The sequence below is a fragment of the Leuciscus leuciscus genome (genome assembly GCF_965113295.1).
Source record: "Leuciscus leuciscus genome assembly, chromosome: 20".
Taxonomy (NCBI): domain Eukaryota; kingdom Metazoa; phylum Chordata; class Actinopteri; order Cypriniformes; family Leuciscidae; genus Leuciscus; species Leuciscus leuciscus.
The window spans coordinates 32,333,907-32,358,401 of record NC_138744.1 but is presented as its reverse complement, the minus strand read 5'-3'; the positions used below and the strand labels follow the sequence as shown (position 1 = coordinate 32,358,401).

Genomic DNA, 24,495 nt, shown 5'->3' with positions numbered 1-24,495 from the left:
ACTTAGGTGCAATTATTATAATTGTTTACCGTGTTCAGAGGTGTACAGTACATTCTGCTTTGGCAGGAAAGAGTATTTTTGTAATTTTTACACATGAAGTTTAAATGAACAGAATGCATGAAATATTGGTACTTTGAAGAATCACTTCCAACCCAAGCATTTCTAAACTAACCAGAATGTAACAGACACAGATGGGATCCGTAGTGACCCCCAATGGCCAAAGAGTGCAACACATTACTCACTCTTTCCTAAATAACAGGGTCTGTCCAGATACCCACTCTGGCAGTCTCTGCACTTGACCACTCGTCCTGTATTTGGCCCAAATGTTTAAGTGAGCGTGAAGACTTCATGTGTGTGTAGAACGTTTGATTACCCGATGGGACACACTTGTAGTGTTGCAAAAATGCATGTCTTTTCAGAGCTTTATTTAGTTTTTCGATATTGCATTTTAAAATAAACTTCTAAATGTCTGTTCAGTAGTCCCTATGTTACAGAAGACACCAATTAAAAATTGTGGTGCTTCTAATTCAGTTATAAAAAGCAGAGGCAAATATTGTACAAAATACATTTGCACAAATAAAATGTGAAACACTTTATATTTTACTACCAAATTATATGTTATATCTAATTAATTTAACTTAACGTTTTAAGTTTTCCTCGACATCATGCGATTTCCGGGCACACGAGTTCCGGAACATGATGCATGATGGGATACGCTTAGCTTCGAGAAACAGTATTCTATATATAGTGTGTGTTTAGTGTACGTTCAGCGCTTTGGCATTTTTAAGACAAGGGACAGACTTCAACACGCACTTCCTGTTCAAGTGGCCAAGACTGCAAGTGTGGGTATTTGGACAGGCCACTAGTTAAAGTGTTAGTTCACCCAAAAATGAAAATGACCCTATTATTTACTCACCCTCAAGCCTTCCTAGGTGTATATGACCATCTTCTTTCAGACAAATTAAATTATTAAATTGAGTTGTATTAAAAAATGTCCTGGCTCTTCCAAGCTTGAAAATGGCAGTGAATGGCTTTATATTTTTTGAAGACCATCAAAGCGCATCCATCCATGATAAAAGTAAATCCACACTGCTCTGGGGGGTTAATCATCGCCTTCTGAAGTGAAGCGATGCGTTTGTGTAAGAAAAATATCCATATTTAATCCTTTATCGACTAAAATAACTAGCTTCCATTTATCGACTAAAATAACTAGCTTCCGTTTATCGACTAAAATAACTAGCTTCCAGCAGACGGCCGTACGCGAGTCTAGTTCCGCCAAAAGAGTAACACTTGACGACGTGTGACGTAGATGTAGGAGTAGTGTAAGCTTAGACGCCTCTCGCGGTTCAAACAAACAGGGCTGGGCAACAAACTCAAACTCCTCTCACATTACTCTTTAAAAATTCTCCTTTTAGACTTCTAATTCGTGACTGGTGTTTTGTCTTGCTCCTTCCCCTGCGCTTCCGCGTTCATCATTACGTCATGCGTCGGGTCAAGTGTTACTCTTTCGCCGTAAATCGATGCGTACGGCCGTCTGCAGGAAGCTAGTTATTTTAGTTGATAAAGTTTTAAATAAGGATATTTTTCGTACACAAATGCATCGCTTCGCTTCAGAAGGCCTTTATTAACCCCCCAGAGCTGTGTGTATTTACTTTTATCATGGATGGATGCGCTTTGATAGACTTCAAAACATAAATGGCCATTCACTGCCATTATAAAGCTTGGAAGAGCCAGGACTTTTTTCATATAACTACGATTTTATTCGTCTGAAAGAAGAAAGTCATATACACCTAGGAAGGCTTGAGGGTGAGTAAATCATTTCATTTTTGGGTGAACTGTCGCTTTAAAGGTGAGGGTTTGGGTTAGTTGGCATGACCCAACAGCCCCTGCTGGTAGATGCTGTAACTACACCATTCTGGGGCAAAATGGATCATTCAACATTAAATTCCATTCAAAGTAGCTCTGCATCCTGAATATAAAGTTTTATTATATTACTTACTAATTTGTTCCAACCACTGCTCCGTAAGTTTATATGTGGTGTCAACTGCATTTACTGGTACATCGCTCAAATATTTAGTAAATAACTTACTGCTCATTTACTCTACAAGCAGGTCAAATGTGTATTTGGGTGCAACAGGCTCCAGAAGATGATGACGTGAAATGCATTTGTGTCTAAACATCAGTGTCGTCTCTGGAGTGTGTTCACCTCTGTGATGGCGTAGTTCTTGTTCTCCCAGATCTTCTTGGCCTCGGAGCGCTCTCTCTTGTTCAGGACGGACGGGTCGGGCGTCTCTTGACCCTCACGGGCCGTTCTCAATTTGGTGACCAAACCCCACAGACGGGCCTGCCATCTCAACACCCCTGGGATGGCATCAGCTACACACACACACACACACACACACACACACACACACACACACACACACAGTAAAGCATGATGTTAAAGCAGAACAGCATGCTGGGATGGCGGTACTGTCAGTGTTCTGGATTGATGGATCAGGGATATGGCCGTTCACACGGGATGCATTTACTCCTCTCAAGTCTCTCAAATGTCATAAAATCTCCATGCAATAATAAATGAAATTAATGTAAAAAAGTTTTAAAAACAGTGGCTCTCAAACACTTGTGAGGGGGACACAAAATTCTATATAATTCAATATAGCATAATTAAATATCTAGAAATGATTTAAAACAAGCATTAAAATAAGTGAAAACAGCTAAACATACTGACATCATATTTATTTTTTTATTTGAACATCACGGAAAATCATATTTCTTATGTTACAAAAACAGCCTTTTTCCACCTTAGAAACATTGCTAAGCTACGTAATATGCTATCAGTTTCTGATGCAGAAAAGTTAGTTCATGCATTCATGACCTCGAGACTGGATTACTGTAATGCTTTATTAGCTGGTTGTCCTGCATCCTCAATAAACAAGCTACAGTTAGTCCAAAATGCCGCCGCTAGAGTTCTTACGAGATCAAGAAAATATGATCATATAACACCGATTTTATCATCACTGCATTGGTTACCTATAAAGTTCCGTATTAATTACAAGGTATTGCTACTGACTTATAAAGCCCTAAACGGCTTAGCTCCAGTCTATTTAACGGATCTTCTATCGCCCTATAATCCATCGCGCTCTTTGAGATCACTAAATTCAAGGCTTTTGGTCATACCTAGGATATCCAGAACCACCAAAGGAGGGAGAGCATTTTCACATTTGGCTCCAAAACTCTGGAATAGTCTTCCTGATACTGTTCGTTGCTCAGACTCGCTCTCCCAGTTTAAAACTAGATTAAAGTCGCATCTCTTCAGCCAGGCATTCATATAATCCTACAGTTCAAACTACAATCCGGCCTCTATCCAATGCCAGAGGAGAACTGGCCCCCGACTGAGCCTGGGTTCTCCCAAGGTTTTTTTTCTCCATTAAGGCACCTGATGGAGTTTTAGGACACCATTAGGTCACTTGATGGAGTTTTTCGGTTCCTTGCCACTGTTGCCTTTGGCTTGCTCAGTTGGGGATATTTTGGGGATATTTAATTTAATTTTATCAATCAATAAATTCCTCTTGAAACAAACTTTGTTGTATTATTTTAATTTAATACTGTGAAGCTGCTTTGATGCAATCTGTATTGTGAAAAGCGCTATACAAATAAACTTGACTTGACTTGACATCAGCAGGAGCTTGGAGGGCTTCCAAGGGAATTTTTTTAAAGTGTGATTTCTAGACCTGGAAATGTCACGGAAATTAAAAAATATATGTATATTTGAAAATTAAAAGGAATTATAAAAAAGGTTATAGATTTTTGGATTTATGCCAAGCTTTAAAATATTTTATTGGGCCAATAATAATAATAATAATAACATTTAATCAGTTAAAAATGTAATATAATAAAAAATATGTAGTCATGGAAATGAATGAAATCCTAAAAAAGCAACAGGAATTTCAATAATGAGTACCGGTATACATTTTTATGGTTATGTCAAAATATTTGATCAGTTAGAAATGGCTATTTCTGAATCAATAAGTTAAATAATTGTATTAAATAATAATAATGTTAAATAATAATAATGATAAACCCATAATCACAAAGGACTGAAACAGCCGTTCACTGTGAGTGTGAACACTGAAGAACATTCAATTCTTAAAACTTCTGGAATTAGGGAAATTACCATTATTTTATTAAAATATTTAATATAAATAAAAAAGATCTAACATTCTAATGATATTAAAAGCAGCGCTGGCACTCACTCTTGACGTCCCACAGGATGTCCTGCTCGGGGGGAGCGGCGTACAGGAGGTAGAGGCGCATGGTGTCGATGCCGTACTGATGCAGCACCACCTGCGGGTCCAGCCCGTTGTGTTTGGATTTACTCATCTTCTCCCATGTGACCTGCAGTCGGCTCCCGGTGTCCCTCTGAACGGGCTCAGAACCTGCCACAGAGAGAGTGTGTGTGTGTCTGAGCATCTGCTATTAACGTTTGTCATGAGAAACATGACCGTTTACAGCTGGAAGTAACATCTAAAATGCCTCTCCATCGGATTTTAAGGGAAGGGTCTCTGGTCTCTTCATAGAGACAGGAACTAAACAGAGCGTTACTGACAGACTGGGAAGAAAGGAGATTAAACAATGGAGAATATGGGGAAAATAATGTGTTTTGAACATTCAAGCATGAAAACCTGTTCTTGTAGAGCCCAAAAACATAATCAAGACTTTAAAAAAGTGAAAATGTGCTTTAGACCATGCGCTTGGATCCTTAAAATAGGACCCATAATGTTACAAAAGATTTCGGTTTCAAATAAATAAACTGGTTATTCATCAAATAATTCTGAGATTTTTTTTATTAAATTTTTTTGATCATGGTTTCCACACAAAAATTAAGCAGCTTCACTGATAAAAATCAGAAAATTTTCTAGAGCATCAAATCATCACATTAGAATGATTTCTGAAGGATCATGTGACACTGAAGACTGGAGTAATGATGCTGAAAATTCAGCTTTGATCAAAGAAATAAATTACATCTTACAATATATTGATTTTAAATTGTAATAATATTTTTCAATATTACAGTTTATACTGTAATTTTAATCAAATAAATGCAGCCTTGGTGAGCAGAAGAGATTTCCTTCAAAAACATACAAAAATCCTGCAGAACCCAGACTTTTAAGCGGCAGCTCTGAAAGCCCCCGGTTACACCTGTATTAAGTGCTTACACCTGTGATGGGACACTCAGGGGGGTGTAAACAGGGTCTTTGGTGTGATCGGGCATGTTTGAACCCTCGGGGAGAGACACAGCTGTGTTTACCGTAATAAGCGTCTCTCCTCTACACTGTTTACACACACACGCATTAGAAAACCATCGTCGCTAAGATCGCAGAAATTACAGCCGTTTTTGGGAGCCAATTTAGATGCTAGTGCAAGTCTGTTTACCCTGTTGCCTGGCAACAAAAAATTATAATTTTAGATCCAGTATCCACAGAAAGCATCACACGAAGTGAGTGAGAACTGTGAGATGCTAGTGTCTCATCCGTTTCACACACTGAAATGGCACAAGCTGTCTGACAGTTTGACTTCACGCTGATTTGTTTGCTTAATGCAGTTTCTATGAGTCAGAGAGCACATATTTGTATCAGTCCACTAGTAAACAAAGTTACCTGCTTTTTTTCAGGATGGTTCAAGGTTTGAGTTTTTAACCAATAAGGCAATTTTTTCTTTTAACGGAAGACAGGCTTCCATTCCCATAGTTAGTCTATGCAAAACTATATATGACCTGTGCTGTCAAAATGAGCAAATTTTCTAAAATTTGTTATTTTCACATTCTCTATTACACAAAAACCTTCAAAATGATGTATGATTTGTTTGAATCAGACAAAAAAAAATGACTGAGCTGCACCTGCTTGAAGTCAATAGAGTCAGCAAAGTCAATTTTGAGAAAAATCGAGTACATTTTCCAAAATGGTACAAGGTTCCAAAAAAAAAAAAAAAAAAAATGTATCACCTAGCAACTGTACAGTTCCTTAAAATCCCTGGTGATTCCACCAAATGTGGCACACACAAAGTCAAAACCAAATATCTATAAGAAAAATACATACATGATACCACAATTGTTTGTTTTAAAATGAATGAAACAGACAGCCTATATATTAAGACCGACGGTACCGCACGGATCTAATATAATGTTACGCATCAGATGTTTTCCCCAACAGTTAACTAAACCTTCACTTACGACATAACAGATAATGTTTGTGTGAATACTCGCCAAGACAGATATTTCGAAATACTGTAATTCTGTGTACATGTGTGTATATTTTGGCCGTCTTTGTGCGCACGCATCTGATCTGTCAGTCAGCGCGAGTAAGATCGTTTTTCATTAACAAAGGAAAGGTACTCCTCTTAGAAAACTTACAAATAAAGATACTTTTAGATCGGATCGCTACATGAGTGCTTAAAGGGATATTTCACCGCTGGAAAGATGATTGTGTATTTAAATTTGGTCATTTATGTGGATGAAAGACAACAACTCCCAGAATGCACTTGCTTCTCTGCCCTACGAGGCCACTCCCAAGCCACGCCTACCGGTTACAGAGGGCAGTGTCGGAAGAAATGATACAACTAGGCTACTAGTCGACTTGAAACTGAAAAGACGGCGTTTTATCGTGAGATCCCCCTATGGGCGGGTTGAACACATGCGGGACGAGCTCCTCCTACTGGCTGTAGTCTCTCGCCTCTGGACAGAAAAGCCTCCGATGACGCTAAATGATGATTTTTGCATCATCTGAGGTTTTTTTCCAGACACACAATACAGAAATCTCTCGTCTCAGGAGGACATGAGGGAGGGAAGCACGGTCATTCGGAAATACTACCGGGTTTCTACTGATACAAAGCTTAACGCTAATCGGTGAAGTATCCCTTTAATGAACTCATTTTTGTGAAAACAAGTTTTTCACTTGTTTTGCCTGTAGCTCGAAATTATCCCGTGCACATTCACATGACTCCTTTTGCCAGCACGGGTCACATATATTCTTCTTTATTTTCAGATTCATATGTGACCCTGGGCCAATTTTTTTTTATTGAGATGTATACATCATATGAAAGCTGAATAAATAAGCTTTCCATTGGTGTATTGTTTGTTAGGATAGGACAATATTTGGCTGATATACAACTATTTGAGCATCTGGAATCTGAGGGCGCAAAAAAATATAAACATTGAGAAAATCGCCTTTAAAGTTGTGCATTTATGTTCATGATTGTGCTGCATTCACTCACAAAAATAAATGTTTTATATATTTACGGTAGGAAAGTTACAAAATATCTTCATGGAACATGATCTTTACTTAATATCCTAATGATTATTGGCATAAAAGAAAAATCGATCATTTTGACCCATACAATGTATTGTTGGCTATTGCCACAAATATACCCGTGTGACGTGACTGGTTTCTAGTTCTTTTTTTTCTTTTCTTCTCTTTCTCCTGGAAACATTGTTAATGTAAAAAGTTAATGTTTTTTAATTTTTTGTAAATAAATAGTCTCTATCTCTCTCTCTCTCTCTCTCTCTCTCTCTCTCTCTCTCTCACCTGTGAAATCAACGTCTTCTTTCGGCAGGTACTGGCCGGTCTCTGCCACCCTGAAGGTCTGGCCCTTTATGAGACCCTGGACCAGCAGTTTTCTGAAGGGCTCCCTGAAAAGAAGGAAGAGAACGGACATACATCCATGAACACCCAATCTATCATATGAAGTAAACAATCACAGAGCTTGAGATTTTTGAGGAACAAGTCATCACAGAAACCTTCTGAACGCCCTCAGAAGACTTGGAGTACTTGAATACTTGAGTTTCTATTGAATTTTTTTAAGATTTTTTTTTTTTTTTTTTGCTTAAAAGCTGGTGGTCACTAGCTTTCTACTTTTCATGTTCCACAAGAAAAAATAACATCTTACAAGATTATTCATTTATTGGTCAGTGAATTATCACAGAATTTTCCTTTTTGGATGATATTTGTTAACACTATAATAAGATTTCATTTGTTAACATTAGTTAACTGCAATAGTTAAGATGAACTAAGAATGAACAATACAACAGCATTTATTAATCTTAGATTGTCAATTTCTAGATTTAATAATACGTTCTTAGGATCAAAAGTATCTGTATCTGTTATCATTATTTAATGCAGTGTGAACTAACATGAACATTTTTATTAACTAACATTAACAAAGATAAAAAAAAAATGCTGTTTAATGTATTGCTCATTGTTCATTTATGTTAGTTAATGCATTAATTCATGTTAATAAAGGTGACCTCGTTGTAAAGTGTTTCCAACTATTCCTTAAATAAATATTCCTTTTTAATAAGGGTTAATAAACTTTTTAATGTTATCCTTACTATCATAGTATAGAAAAAAGAAATTGCTTTCCTTAAAATCTAGTAATTTCTTCACCAAGAAACCACATCTCATTTAAATATCATAACAGGGAAATTTTGCCAAAGTAACTTTTCATAAATAAATGAAGGTTAACACTTTACAATAATGTTTCATTAACTGCAATAGTTAACAGTAACTAACAATGAAAAATACTACGGAAAAATGTACAAATATTAATACATTTTAACATTTACTAATACATTATTTAAATTAAAATCTGCTAATATTATCTAAATGGCCTGAGTTAACATGAACTAACAATGAAAAGTTGTATTTATAGATCAATACTGTAACAAATGAATTGCTCATTGCCAGTTAATGTTTATTAATGCATTAACTAATCTTAACTAATAGGACCTTATTGTAAAGTGTTACCAAATCAAGTCACAATGCCTAAAATAAGTGGTCAAGTGAAAAGACTTGCCTTAAAAGTTAGTACATTTTTTATGTTATTTGTTAATGTTTTTAAGTCAGTTACAGATTGGTCTAATTTGTGTCCAAAAAGTATGTCTGATTTCACCTTGGCTAACTGCTAGTTGGTCAGACTAGTTCTCTGCATGAAACAGAAGTTGCGATAGTCTTTTCTTCCCTATTATTAGTGTTGCTTTCGTCAACGAAAATTATGACGAAATATTGTCGTCAACGAACCTTTATCACCTGACGAAAACGAGACGAGACGCAACGTAAATGCTGGTCATGTGACGATGACTAAAATAAATGTATAATGCAATATCGTTGACGAATAAAAACGAGACTAAATGTGGTTTAACAAAATAAAAACTATGCTAAAATGTCTCTTCATTTTCGTTGACCAAAACGAGACGAGACGAAATGTTATAACGTCACGACGAATGAGAGAGTTGTGCGTGAACCCGTTTATATAGCTACTGTCTATGGCGTGAACCCATAGCTTTGTCGGCTTTAAATTCTGGTTTGCGATCTGGTCACCCGATTATCAGCAAATTTAACAATATTATTCCATTAGTTATTCCATTAAAATGTCTCATTGATATATTTGACATTCATAATCGTCACCCTCTGGTTACATGAACGCGTCACCACCGCATCAGCACAGAAAACATGGAGTTTATTTTAAAGAATAATCGCACAACCTATTCGATATTCTATAATTAAATAAACTAATCGAATATTCAAAAAACGTGACTCATCCCTGCATGGAATCTCTTTCTTTTCCCAAATCTTCACTCACGTCTCACCCATTTTCTAAGGGGATTATAAACGTTTCTTCATTGGTTCGCTTTAATAAGGCCTATTATATTCGTATTCTTTACTGTGGTAAAGTAGAAAATGCTGTAGGACAGATAGCCTACATTTGTACTTGCATGTCAAACTCTACAGTTTGTGCTTGTTATAGACATGGTAAGGCGCGTCAAGTTTAGTTGTAAAGCGCGTTTCACACGCGCGGGTGATTTTTTTGTTTCACTTTCTCTGGCAGCGCAATCTCAAACAGCTTAAATATCTCGCCCTTGTGGAGGATAAAATTCGCTCTTCGGACCATTTTACATCAAGTTGAAAACATGAAGATATCAGAAAAGAGATCGATGGACTCTTTCCTGCTCGTGTCCCACATCCCTCTCAAAGCGCATTGTGGTAGGCTATATCACGCGTCTTTGTGTGGAAATATAAAACGAGTTTTTATTTTTTATTTTTTTAAACAACCCCCGCTGGTAGTTGGTCCATTACCAACAAACTGCCACCGACACAGCCCTAAATATAATAAGATAACCATGTTTGAAATACTATATTGACTGGGTTAAATAGAATTGCATTACTAAATAAAATACAATTTTCATTGACTAAAACTAGACTAAAATGTCATCAGTTTTCGTCGACTAAAACTAGACTAAAATGTAATCAGTTTTCGTCGACTAAAACTAGACTAAAATGTCATCAGTTTTCGTCGACTAAAACTAGACTAGACTAAAAAGAGTATGAACGTGACTAAAACTAATAAAAACTAAAACGACAGCTTGACACAAAGACTAGACTAAAACTAAAAGTAAAACAGGCCGCCAAAAACAACACTACCTATTATGACGAATATCTCAGTAAAACGCTTCTGGAACAAGAACAAATGTAGGGCGGGGCTTGATTTATCCATGAGGAATTTATTGGATGATTGTGGTTTGCTATTGGCGGATCTCATGTGAGTGTAAACACATCATTATATGTCATATTATGAAAGTTAAATGTTTTGTGAATGCAATTTTGTGCATTCATGATGTATTTGTACAGCAGTGGCCAAAAATGATGTTTTTAATAACCCTACAAGTTCGATTAAAGGAAAATATTTTATTCAATATTTTAAATATAAGGGAAGAACAAAACACTAAACTTGGTTAAGGTATTTATCTAACAAAATTATTTGGCAAAGGGAAAAAAATGCTAAACTACAGCTACAGGTTTTATTTTACTGTACAAAAACTGCATAGAAAAAAGCTAAAAGCAAAAAGCTGACAGGAAAAATAATAAATTGACTAATTAATATTTAATTGGTTCTCTTTTGTTTTTGCATGTGTTCATAATTTCTTTGTATAACAGCCTGGCCAAAAATGATATCCACACAATTTCATGGCGTTATCATCACATCGCCGCTCTTCCATCGGGTCAAATGGTAAGAGAGTCAATCTTGGAAACATTGGTTTGCTCAGTCTGTCCGCCTGCCCTACTACAGTTAAGATGGCCTCACTGAATCAATATCCAATAAATCTTTTATTTCAAACGACTTTATCTCACTCCTTAGACTTTTTATTTGTTCCTGAGACCTGGTTAAAGCAGGGTGACTGAACGCCTCTTGTCGAGATGGCTCCCCGACTGTCCTTTTTCTGTTTCTGTTTTGTTTGAATCTGAGTGCTTTTCTCCGTCATCTATTTGCTCTCCGCTCTCCGAGCTGTTCACTCTAACACTGCAAATTTGTTTTCTGAATATTATTCTTCATACTTTAATAATGATTTTCTTTCTCTAATGATGTCACCCGTGCTCGAAAAGCAGAGCGGAAGTGGGAAAAAAGATCAGATCCAGGTCTCATTGGACATTTTAAAATTGAGTCTGTCCAACTATCAAACGGCAATAAGGAAGGCAGAATCTAATTTCTTTTCTCAATTTATTACTGACAACGCAAAGAGACCAAAAGTCCTGTTTGATACGACTGATTCTCTTCTAAACCCGACTATGAATATTTTATCTGAGGCCTCTTCAGACCTTTGTGAAGATTTTTAAAAACATTTCACTCAAAAAAATCAATGATATTAGACGCTCCATTGTTTCCTCTGAACCATGTCATTTGGAACTGCCTTCCGCTATGAGTTGTCGGTCTAACTTTCTTCAGTTCAGTTGAAGAATATAATATCTGATATAATATCTACTATGAAGTGTTCTGGTTCTAAGTTAGATATTATCCCGGCTCGTCTTTTTAAGGATGTTTTGTTCTACTATTAGCCCTATGGTAACAGCTATAGTAAACAGCTCTTTAGCTAAAGGTGCTGTTCCAGCTTGTTTTAAACATGCAATTGTGCAACCTCCGTATCTTTTCAGACCTCAACTTGATCCGGAAATGTGCAGTAACTATCGACCAATCTCTAAACTTCCTTTCATCTCTAAGCTTTTGGAGAAAGTAGTATTTTCACAGTTTCAGTCTTATTTGGATTCTTTTAATGTTTTGGACATGTTTCAATCTGGTTTTAGATCATTACATAGAACTGATTCAGCTCTGTTGAGGGTTACAAATGACATCTTGCTTGCTCTGGATTCAGGCTCTTGTGTTGTGCTGGTTTTGCTGGACCTGAGAGCTGCATTTGATACCATTGACCATAATATTCATCTTGAACGGCTAGAATGTATTCATATGTATGTAGAATGTGTCAAAGGCACTGTATTACAATGGCTTGATTCTTAAGTAGGACTTTTTCTGTAAATTTAGGAAACTGTGTGGTGTGCCCCAGAGATCCATTTTGGGACCTTTATGGTTTTCCCTTTATATGCGTCACTTGGCCCACATTTTATATTTTTGATTCTCAGTTTTACCTTTCAGTAAAGCTTGACACCACTGTTTCATTCGATGTGTCATTGAAATGTGTAAATGATATCAAGAGGTGGATGAGGATGACAAATCATTTTCTGCAGCTAACTGAGGATAAAAGAGAGGTTTTAATACTAGTTTGTCCTGTAAATTCCTCCCCCGCTCTGGAAGCTAAGTTAGGTCCTCTTTTCAACCAGTTGTACGCAAACAAATCAAAAACCTTGGAGTGATATTTGACTCCACTATTTTTTGACAAATACATTAATGCTGTTTTTAGGGGAAGCTTTTTCCATTTAAGATCTATTGCAAAGTTGAAGAATCTTCTTTCAAGCAAAGATTTAAAAGTTGTGATTCATGATTATTGGGTAACACTAAGGTTCACAAAAGACTTTACAATAGGATTCATTAGTTAATTTATTTAATAGCATGAACTAACAATAAGCAATACATTTGTTACAGGATCTAATAATCTTTGTTAATGTTAGTAAATAAAATTACAGCTGTTCATTGTTTGTTCATGTTAGTTCACAGTGCATTAACTAATGTTAACAAATACAACCTTTGATTTAAAAAAAACTTATTAGTAAATGTTGAAATTAATATTAACTAAGATGAATAAATGCTGAAGAAGTATTTTTCATTCTAAGTTCATGTTAACTAAGGTAGTTAACTAATTTTAACTAATGAACCTCATTGTAAAGTGTTACCGTGTAAAGTGTAAAGTATATATGATTTTGATATAATTTGAATACATTTTCCTAGACCGGCCATGACTGTACATATGTGTGTGTGTGTGTTGCACCTGTGTGAAACCATGCCCTGGTCTCTGCAGAAGTGGCTGAGGAAGCGTGCGTAGTACAGGTGCATGACGGCGTGCTCCTTCCCTCCGATGTACACATCCACAGGCATCCAGTGATCCGCTCGGGAACGCTCGAAAGGCCTGTGAGACGAGAGGAACACCTCAATACTGTGTCCTGAGAGAGCGGCCACTAGGAGTCACTGACACACAGACATCCACACACACACACACCAAACTCACTGAAACACTTGAATACCGGCGCTGCTTTACACATTTACGACACTCCAATAACACATTCAACAAGAGAGAATGTGAGTTAAAACACCACAATAAGCACACTTAAATAAACTGTGATAAACAAACGTCACACTGTTTAAGCAGCTCTGAACTAACCGTACGTTTAACACAACCAGATACACATACAGTACAGGACAATAAAGGGCTCTGGAAGGAATTCACTTGCATTTTCTTTCATTCAAAATGAGTTACAGTAACTGTGACAATGCAAGTTGTATTACTAACAGAATGACTAATAACTAACAGTGATTCCACTGACTAAAAAACACCTTTTACAGGTACTCTGAAAGAAAATCACATAAATAAATAGGCCACTCTTAAACATGTCAATTGGCTTATATATATTTAATCATGATTAATCATAGGTAAACGCACTCAGTCCTAAATAAAGGAAAGAACGGTGAATAAGAGGCTATTGTGTCATTTGTAAATTGTGTAGATTACACTCAATAGAGTTACATTACGTAGAACTACTTCATCTTTACAAGAAAAAAAGTCTAAAAGTGCATCAAAAAGCACTGGAAATGCAAATCTATAATACACTAATAAATATCATACAGATATAATAATTAAAAATACATGTAATCGATATCATTAATTATTACAGAATTGCATACTGGGTTTAAATTTCCAGTGTTTCTGTAATTATAATTAATATGATTAATTATAAATTTTTTTGTAAAATAATTATTAATTGCACAACTTTCACCCGTGATGAACATATAGCTTCGATGATGATAAAATTCCACCGTACAATGAATTTGTTTTTTTGAGTTTGATTTGTAAATGAGTGAACAGTAACGAGGGCTTTCTCAGATGGTCTCCGCTTCATCAGTCCCGGTCAGCGCTGAAGGTTCACATCAGTGTTAGCACAGAATGAAACTGTTATAATGTGAAAGCATTCATTAGAAATCGTGTTGCATTCATCAGTCAAAAGACTGAAGCTCAGAGCTGAAGCCTTTTATGCATCTAAATGTGATGCTATAAAACACATTTCGCAATTAGTTCATCTCGATGGCTGTAATGTAATAAAAACTTAAGTTTACAAAAAGTGTTACACATATAATACTTATTTCATATGCAAAGCTGTTACCCAATCAAAACAGAGGGCTTTAAAAAAAATGGTGGTAACACTTTATAGTATTCACATAAGTTACCTTCATTAGTTAACATGAACTGACAATGAACAAAACTTGTACAGCATTAGTTAACTAACATGTGCAAAGGTTAATAAATGCTGTAAAAATGTACTGTTCATTGTTAGTTCACGTTAACTAATGTTAAAGAGGAGGATGTGTGTAATGTTGGGTGTTTGAGCATGAAAAAGCTCTGCAAAGTCACACAGTTCTTCTCTATATCAGTGTCAGTGTTTCTGAACTCCCTGAAACGCCTCCATTGTAGTCTTGAGTTTTCTTCCGGGAACGAACACGTCACAATATTCCTCATTTAAATAATTAATACGCAGAATAAAGGGGCGGGGCCTGGTTGAGTTAGTTAGTAGTGTGTTGAAACTGTGTTGAGACATTTCCCAAACACACTCAAAGCGCTCGACCAATCACAACACACTGATCCAGCCGACCAATCAGAGCACAGTGTGCTTTTCAGAAGGAGGAGCTTCATAGAGAGGAGATTAAACAATCTGTTGTTCATAAACAAAGAATATGGGCAAAATAATGTGTTTTGAACATTCAAGCATGAAAACACATTCTAGTAGAGCCCAAAAACAACATCAAGACTTGGTAAAAGGGCAAAATATTGCCTCTTTAACAAACAAGAAGTGTTACCAATGTCGTTCAAAAAAACATTTATTTTCATTTATCAGTCTTACTGTAAGTCTATGTGGTAACACTTTACAATAACGTTCATTAGTTAACATTAATGTATTAACTAACATGAACTAACAATGAGCAACACATTTGTTACAGTATTTATTAGTTAATAGAAATCCAGCTGTTCATTGTTCATGTTAGTTCACAGTGCATTAACTAATGTTAACAAATACAACTTTTGATTTTAATAAATGTATTAGTAAATGTTGAAATTAATATTAACTAAGATGAGAATAAATGCTGAAGAAATATTGTTCATTATTAGTTCATGTTAACTAAGGTAGTTAACTAATAATGAACCTTATTGTAAAGTGTTACCGTCTATGATGCGCTGATGCTGCCTATGAAGGCTTCAGAACAGAGTGTGTGTGTGTGTGTGTGTTCATGAAGACGCATTACAGTGACATTTTAAAAATCCTCGTTGTTGATCTGAAATAGCAGAGACAGATGGTCTTCCATTCTGAGTCTTGCTCTTTCAGCATCTCTCTCCACAAACACCTGGTGGGACACAGGGAGCGTCTGGATGTTTTCCTTACCTCAGCGGGTTGTGAGGGTCAGTGTATCTGAAATAGTACCAGGAAGAATCCACAAAGGTGTCCATGGTGTCTGTTTCTCTCTCCGCCGGCCCTTTACACCTGACATCAACAGAAAGGATATTATTGTAAGTGCTGGGCTAGTAGAAACAGTTTGTTCTCAAGAAACAATACCATTTGTTCCTCCATGACCTGTTTAATTAACAGAATACTGAACTTGGTCATAGTTTTAGATTTATTTAAAGATGATGTGCATGCTTTTTAAAGCTAAAATTCTTTTGCATATGCTAATATAGGGCCAGATTCACTAAACAGGGCAAGTTAGCGTGAGCGCAATCCCATAAGAGCACAGATGGGAGTGTAAAGTTCTGCTCGTGATTTACTGAAGACGAGCAAATGAAAGAACACAGACTCAGCCGGATCATTTCCATAATGACCAACACAATCCACCAATCAGCGCAAACTAGTGTCTGGTTTAAGACGTGCTCTTTTTGGCTGGTAAATAATAGCACAAATAGCCTACCAGTAAAGTGACGAGTGCAGACCTTAATAAATCAACTTGATTTATGATTAATTTCATTTCATTTATGATTTATGAGCATGATTCATTTAAATACTCTCAATCCATAAATCTTGCGTCTGAAAGGGAAACTCCTACAAATGCATGTGTAATAATATCAGCCACAAAAATAACCCTGTTGACGACTTCTCAGTGCAAATTTTAGTAGATACTGACAGTAGTTTTTTAACACCTAATGAGGGTTTGCGCTGGAACTGTTAGTAAATCTGGCCCTTAACATAAAGAGTAACACAAGTCATTTATAGGTCGATTTTCCTGAAATTTTTTAAAACTGGCTGTAACAAAACGTTGCTCTGATTGTTTGAGCATCTCACTCAGCCCGACACAGCAACTGCCTCAAAACCAATACATTTCACCAAAGTTAGAGAGTGAAATCATCAAAGTCTTGTTGAACACATGGTTTAAACAGATGTTTACACCAATGTGTGACCCTGGACCACAAAACCAGTCACAAGGGGCAATTTTCTTGAAACTGAGATTTAAACATCATACATCAATGGAAAGAATATTTATTCAGCTTTCATAATGGTTTGTTAGGATAGGACAATATTTGGCTGATATACAACTATTTGAAGATCTGGAATCTGAGGGCACCAAAAAAAAATAATTTTAACATTGAGAAAATCTCTTTTGAAGTTGTTCATTTATGTTCACGATTGTGCTGCATTCACGCACAAAAATAAATGTTTTATATATTTACGGTAGGAAATTTACAAAATATCTTCATGGAACATGATCTTTACCTAAAAAATCGATCATTTTGACCCATACAATGTATTGTTGGCTATTGCCACAAATATACCCGTGCGACTCGTGACTGGTTTTGTGATCCAGGGTCACATATATGTTTACATGTGGTGTAGTGAGACAATTTACGACGTAACATTTTGACAGAAAAATGACATCAAATGTTGTTTCATTTGTTAAATGAAACGTGATGAACACGTATAACAAGACAGACTAAAACCTGGTGATACTACAGTGTATTCAAATTATGACCTATTCTACACTACAGTTCAAAAGTTTGAGGTCCATAAGATTTAAAAAAAAACTGATAAATAAATCAATACTTTTATTCATCAAGCATACATTAAATTGACCAAAAGTGACTACAAAGACATGTATAATGTTACAAAGATTTTAAATAAATGTTGTTCTTTTGAACTTTCAATTCATCAAAGAATCCGAAAATACATTTTTATCATGGTTTCCAAAGAATGATTAACTGTTTTCAACATTGATGACAATCAGAATTGTTTCTTGAGCAGCAAATCATCATATTAGAAAGATTTCTGAAGGATCATGTGACAGTGAAGACTGGATATTCACATAGAAAACAGTCAGTTTAACTTTATAACAACATTTCACAATATTTACTGTTTTTACTGTATTTTTGATCAAATAAATGCAGCCTTGGTGAATATGAGACTTCAAAAACATTAACAAAATCCTTCCAACCCCTAGTGTATAGGATTTCCAAACTTACAGCGACAGAATTGAAATACTGTAGGATCAGGGTAGGTCTCAGATTCAATAATGATAAATAATAAGTACTGAGGCTGTTACCATATATTAATAAGACAAGAATTAGTCGTCTGATTGTATATAAAAAGGACCTATTAGGTTTTTTACATGTGTGTAATGTTGCTGTTTGAAAGCTCTTCTCTATATCAGTGTTTCTGAACTCCCTGAAACGCCTCCATTGTAGTCTTGAGTTTCTTCCGGGAACGAACACGTCACAATATTCCTCATTTAAATTATTTTCCATAAAGGATGAAAACTACAACCAGTCATTTTCTATGAACAATTACCTAAAATTAAACTGAAATTGAAAATCAAAATACAAAATGAAGCTGTAATGCTGTGGGGTTTCTCAGCTGGCACTGCCGAACTCCCGAACACAGTCCCGTGTGTTTGTCTCTGTCTCGAACCCAAAGCAAACGGCGCTTTGCATCCCAGGCCATCTGTCACTCAGAAGACAGTCACACTTACTCTAGCGGCTCTCGGCACACTTCATTCGGCTAATCTTCAGCATCAAACCAAACTAATTAATGGCCAAACAAGAGCAGATTCCAGCCCTGCTAAAGTCAATCCAGGAGTGTGTGTCCATCCCTCCCTCCACTCCAGTCGGAGAGATCCGCCTCGTCTCTGATAATCAGAGGATCGTTCAGACAATCCTGCCTATTATAGCGCCGGCAACGGGAGCCAAGCGCCACACGGTTGCCTAGCAACAGGGTGAAGGTGTACAGGTTAATTCTTTGAAAGCCAGGTGCCATCTGAGAGACGAGCGTCCCACATATGAGCCGTAATGAGGAGTGTGTTTATCGCTGATCTACACTAGGAAATCCGGGCTTTATTGATTTGTGCTTTTTTTTTTAAATGCAATTTTACAGTTTTGGTTTGGGTTTGTTTTTCCACTCGAATGGTGGAAGTGTGTGTGTGGCTGGACTGATAATAGACTGAACACAGACTCTCCTGAGAGGAACACATTAGATGCACACTGACAGGGTACGACACGCATGAGTGAGAAAACCTTAAATTTGGCATGAAATAAAATGTCAATGTACAGAATCTATTTTCTAAATGCAAGTTATGGATAGTAAAATGCCCCTATTATGTTATTTTAAAGGTTCCTAAATTTGTTTTGGAGTCTCCTACAATAGGTCCACATGCATCCAAGGCCAAAAAACACTTTCATTTTCTCATAATATACATTCACCTCATTTCACCCCAGGCTGTTGTGATTGGTCTACTCTGCTCTGATTGGTCAGATGGCCCAGTCTGTTGTGACTGGTCTACTCTGCTCTGATTGGTCAGATGGCCCAGTCTGTTGTGATTGGTCTACTCTACTCTGATTGGTCAGATGGCCCAGTCTGTTGTGATTGGTCTACTCTGCTCTGATTGGTCAGATGGCCCAGTCTGTTGTGATTGGTCTACTCAGCTCTGATTGGTCAGATGGACCAGGCTGTTGTGATTGGTCTACTCTGCTCTGATTGGTCAGATGGCCCAGTCTCTTGTATTTTGTCTACTCAGCTCTGATTGGTCAGATGGACCAGGCTGTTGTGATTGGTCTACTCAGCTCTGATTGGTCAGATGGACCAGGCTGTTGTGATTGGTTTACTCTGCTCTGATTGGTCAGATGGTCCAGGCTGTTGTGATTGGTCTACTCTGCTCTGATTGGTCAGATGACCCAGTCTGTTGTGATTGGTCTACTCAGCTCTGATTGGTCAGATGACCCAGTCTGTTGTGATTGGTCTACGCTGCTCTGATTGGTCAGATGACCCAGTCTGTTGTGATTGGGTCATCTGACCAATCAGAGCAGAATAGACCAATCACAACAGACTGGGTCATCTGACCAATCAGAGCAGAATAGACCAGTCTGTTGTGATTGGTCTATTCTGCTCTGATTGGTCAGATGACCCAGTCTGTTGTGATTGGTCTACTCTGCTCTGATTGGTCAGATGGCCCAGTCTGTTGTGATTGGTCTACTCTGCTCTGATTGGTCAGATGACCCAGTCTGTTGTGATTGGTCTACTCTGCTCTGATTGGTCAGATGGCCCAGTCTGTTGTGATTGGTCTACTCTGCTCTGATTGGTCAGATGACCCAGTCTGTTGTGATTGGTCTACTCTGCTCTGATTGGTCAGATGGCCCAGTCTGTTGTGACTGGTCTACTCTGCTTTCACAACATGTTGCAATTATCGCAATTAAGAGATGGCAACCCGTGACGTTCTACCGGGAGTTGTTCATGTCTTCAGACTCGGATTTATGCATTTCTATGTCAACAATATCAACGCTGAAATTGATCTACAGCAGTCGGGTGGTACAAGAGCTCTGTAAGCTGTTCACATTATTATTGTAATATTGTGTGCTTTGACCTTTGAGACATGAGGTAATTTAACGGCGTCTCTTGTGACGCTTATGCTGTGAGCGTTCATGTGTTTTGAAGGAGGCGTGGCTTTGTAGACATGGCTTGGTGTGGCTTTGTTATTGTGTGACCCACAACAATCATTCAAACATTTAATCAGCACCAAAATCCGGCTGTGAGAGCTTACTCTGTTTTTTTATCCTCAGATTTCAATTAAACTTCTAACAACGAAGCCAGAGACAATATCACAGCTCAGGAAATGACTTCTGTTTTCCTCAAGGACGAGGCAGATAAGCACCATCTCTCTCTTTATCTTGTTTCCGTCTCTTTCTGTCTCTCTGCAGCCGCTTCACTGAATGTAGGTGATCATTTAAAGAACTGAGGTGATTTTCATCGAGGTCTTAACAGATAAGAGATGATCCGGTCTCCTCGTCAGCAGTGCTCACGGACAAAAACTTTAATCGTCTGAATCAAATACTGTAATTAGTTACTATAAATATATGTGCAGAATGGACACAAACAGATTTCAGACAAATTTAATGAAATTTGAAAAGACTGGACTAATGCCAGTGAGAAGATCTTAGAATGTTTTAAAATCTAGCTAGTACTCAACAAAGATATATGTATGTATATATGTGTATATAAGTCTGTTAATATATATATATATATATATATATATATATATATATATAGACTTAGTTTCCACTGTTATGCCAATGATACTCAGTTATACATTTCAATCAGGACCATCATTTTGAAATCTCTAAATTATTCAAGTTGGCAGAGTGTGAGAAATAAAATATTGGATGACCAATCATTTTCATCTATTAAATTCAAATAAGACTGAGGTAAAAGTAAAAGACCTCTGGGTGTTATATTTGACAGCAACTTGTCTTTTGAAAATCATATTTCATATGTTACAAAGTATTGCTACTGACAGCTCCTGTGTATTTAACCAATCTTCTATCACCTTACAATCCATCACGCTCTTTAACACTAGAACCGCAACGGGGTCAAATTTACCCATGGCTGTTTTTCAAATGTACATAACAGATTTTCAATAAAATAACCACGTCTCCCAGTCATTGACTTTTACTAATATTGTGTTATTTACAATCCCCTGTTGTTAAAAAATTGTTTAGAAAAAAACAGATTAAAAAAGGGGCATTTATACCTAAAACCACCAGCAGGGAAAATTGTATCTATATAATGCCTTTAATTTTGTGTTGTGTTTGAAAAATGTGTATGCTTACTGTAAACAGTCACACAACGCACGTTAAAATAAAGTTTTAAGCCTACTCATAAATGTTCAAACTTTGGATTAATTATTAATTTTGGTTTTGCAATTTTTATCTTTTATTGTTCGCTACTCTGTGCTATTTATTCAAATCTGCCCGTTTCCTGAAAAAAATAAAAATAAAAATCCGATCTATGATGTACTGAGTAATTTTATTTTTATGATTACCCCAAGTTTTTACTGGTGTTCTCTTATTCAAATTATAAATGATACAACTAAACAAAATAATTATTAATTAGGTGAATTTATTGTTGCATCATATATTATATGCAGTGCGTGAATTATTATTGCTCATTATTGTCTATTTAGGCTATTTTATTAATTTTAATAATATGGGTTATCTTACTATGTGATTAATGACATTTTATTATAACAAATAGGACAACACAAATATGTATTTATTTCCTTCTAATTCTCGTTGTTATTGCAGGCTTGTTTAGCCTATGTTCACCGTTAAGAATAGTGATTAGTGTAGCTTGCTTAAAATAGCCTTGGAGGGGCTTCATAGAGACAGGAACTAAACAAAGCGTTACTGACAGACTGGGAAGAGAGGAGCCGCAGCAATGGAAAATAATGTGTTTTGAATATTCAAGCATGAAAACCTGTTCTAGTAGAGCCTTTGAAAAAGGGCAAGATACGGCCTATTTAACTAAATTAAGAGAACTAAACTAAGTCCTTTAAATCTCAAAGAGTTGCTTTAAGCTTTTACATAAATAAAAATGGTCGCTAAAAACACAGATTCATGTCCACAACTTTATCTTACACACTGCAGCTCCTGCCCTAATTTCTACAGCTGTTGCAATATTTCAACAGTGGCTGGGACACAGCTTGTGACTCCTTCAACTATTTCCCTTTATTTCAAGTTGTTTATGAATTGATTTCAATCACCTCTTTGAATTTCTGAAGGTAACCTATAGGCCACAGAGAAGAACAGAACATCCCTTACACAGAAGCTTGGTCCATAATTCATAAGGGCTCAGAACCTTGATTCTGTTCTGTACGTGTCCTTATAAATATACAGTTTTTGCACAGTATTCATTGTTTAACTTTACCATTTGTAATAAGACAAATGTCTGGCCCTATGTTTTTTAAAATTAGTTAACAGCATTAGGTGTACGCCACAGCCCGGCAAAACCGCACCTGACAGCCAAAGTTGATAAGTACAAATAAAAGTCGAATATATTCCCTCTATTAAACTTAAAATAAAAAAAATAACATTTCTGTCATAAAACCAATGTAGCAGTAAACACCACAAGCGCTTAGGGTCGATTATGGTAATGATGTTTCGGTGCTATATCCTCTAATATTTGTATCTTTATTTTTTATCTAATGCATGCTTCATTCAAGCCCTTTCCCTTTCTTTTCTCTCCCGCTGAAGATGTTAAAGCGCCACAAGAGCTGCAGATGTAGCGGTTATTTTAAAAACAGTCGCAGAAACATGGTGAAAAACCATGGGATTTGTACCTAAGTCTTTTAAACAAGCAGCACTGGAACTAGTTATCAAGAAATCTAGATCTGGATTCATCAGTCTTTGCTCATTTTAGACCCACCTCGAAACTTCTGTTTCTTTCCAAACTACTGGAGAAGGTCGTATTTGGACAATTGAATTCATTTCTAGATCTACATGGTACTCATGAAGTGTTTCAGTCTGGTTTTAAATCCCTATAGTACAGAAACTGCACTGTTGAAGGTTTTTAATGACTTGTTACTTGCTTTAATTTTACTAGACCTTTCGGCTGCGTTTGATACTGTAGACCATAAGATCTTGATTACACACTTAGAACAATGTGTTGGTATTAAGGGTACTGCGTTGGCATGGTTTAGATCCTATTTGTCTGAAAGAACTTTCTCAGTTTGTTTTGGAGACTTCGTCACCTCAACGCCTTTTGTCACGTGTGGGGTCCCCCAGGGCTCCATTTTGGGGCCTATTTTGTTCTCCCTGTATATGTTCCCCTTAGGACATATTTTTGGGAAATTTGGTATTTCTTTTCATTGTTATGCAGATGATACGCAAATTTATCTGCCTTTGAAACGAAAAGATACTCGCACTTTAGCGCCTCTATTGCAGTTCTATTCTTGAGAAAATTAAGGGCTGGATGGCACTATATTTCCTTAGCTTTAATGAAAATAAAACAGAAGTTAAGCTGTTTACGCCAGGAGGCACTTATGAGTCATTAGATTTGTACAATGGTGAATTGAATCCACTTGTGAAGCCCTATGTAAAAAATGTAGGTGTTATTATGGATTGTGATTTGGACAAACAGATAAACTCGGTAATTAAATGCAGTTTTTTCCAATTGAGACAACTCACCAAGGTGAAATCTTTCCTGTCCTTTAAATAAAAAGACTTTTTTATTTCAACTCGTCTGGATTATTGTAATGGCCTCTATATAGGTATTAGTCAGGCCTCTCCTTTCAGACTGCAGATGGTCAAGAATCCGGTAGCTCGCCTGTTGACAGGTACACGAAAGCGGGAACACATTACCCCAGTTCTCGCCTCTCTTCACTGGTTACCTGTCCATTTCAGGATTCATGTTAAGATTTTGGTGTTTGTCTTTAAATCTCTAAATGGTTTAGCACCTAATATCTTTCTGACCTGATCAAGCTATATGCTCCGCTAAGAGCACTTAGGTCTGCTGACCATTTGCTTTTAGTTGTCCCACGGGTAAAGTTGAAGAGCAGGGGGGACCGAGCATTTGCAGTGGCGGCCCCGAAGCTCTGGAATAGTTTGCCCCTCTACATTAGACAGGTTGAAATTTGAAATTACTAGTTAACTTTATATTCTGGTCATGATGAGAGAAATTATTTTGAATATTATGTACGTTGTTT

At 36.7% G+C, this 24,495-nt stretch overlaps 1 protein-coding gene and 1 long non-coding RNA gene across 3 annotated transcripts in view; one reads left to right on the top strand and one right to left on the bottom strand.

The window, feature by feature from the left end:
- Positions 1–24,495, top strand: part of LOC309484253 — a 288,989-nt gene that overhangs the window by 180,401 nt on the left and 84,093 nt on the right. The window lies entirely within an intron of this gene.
- lars2 (leucyl-tRNA synthetase 2, mitochondrial) overlaps positions 1–24,495 on the bottom strand; it is a 93,151-nt gene that overhangs the window by 17,719 nt on the left and 50,937 nt on the right. The window contains exons 9-13 of the mRNA XM_082150588.1: positions 15,927–16,025; positions 13,268–13,405; positions 7,584–7,687; positions 4,257–4,439; positions 2,207–2,376 (exon numbers count right to left, since the gene is read on the bottom strand). Coding sequence (XP_082006714.1) covers positions 2,207–2,376; positions 4,257–4,439; positions 7,584–7,687; positions 13,268–13,405; positions 15,927–16,025 — 694 coding nt within the window. The remainder of the gene's footprint in view (positions 1–2,206; positions 2,377–4,256; positions 4,440–7,583; positions 7,688–13,267; positions 13,406–15,926; positions 16,026–24,495) is intronic.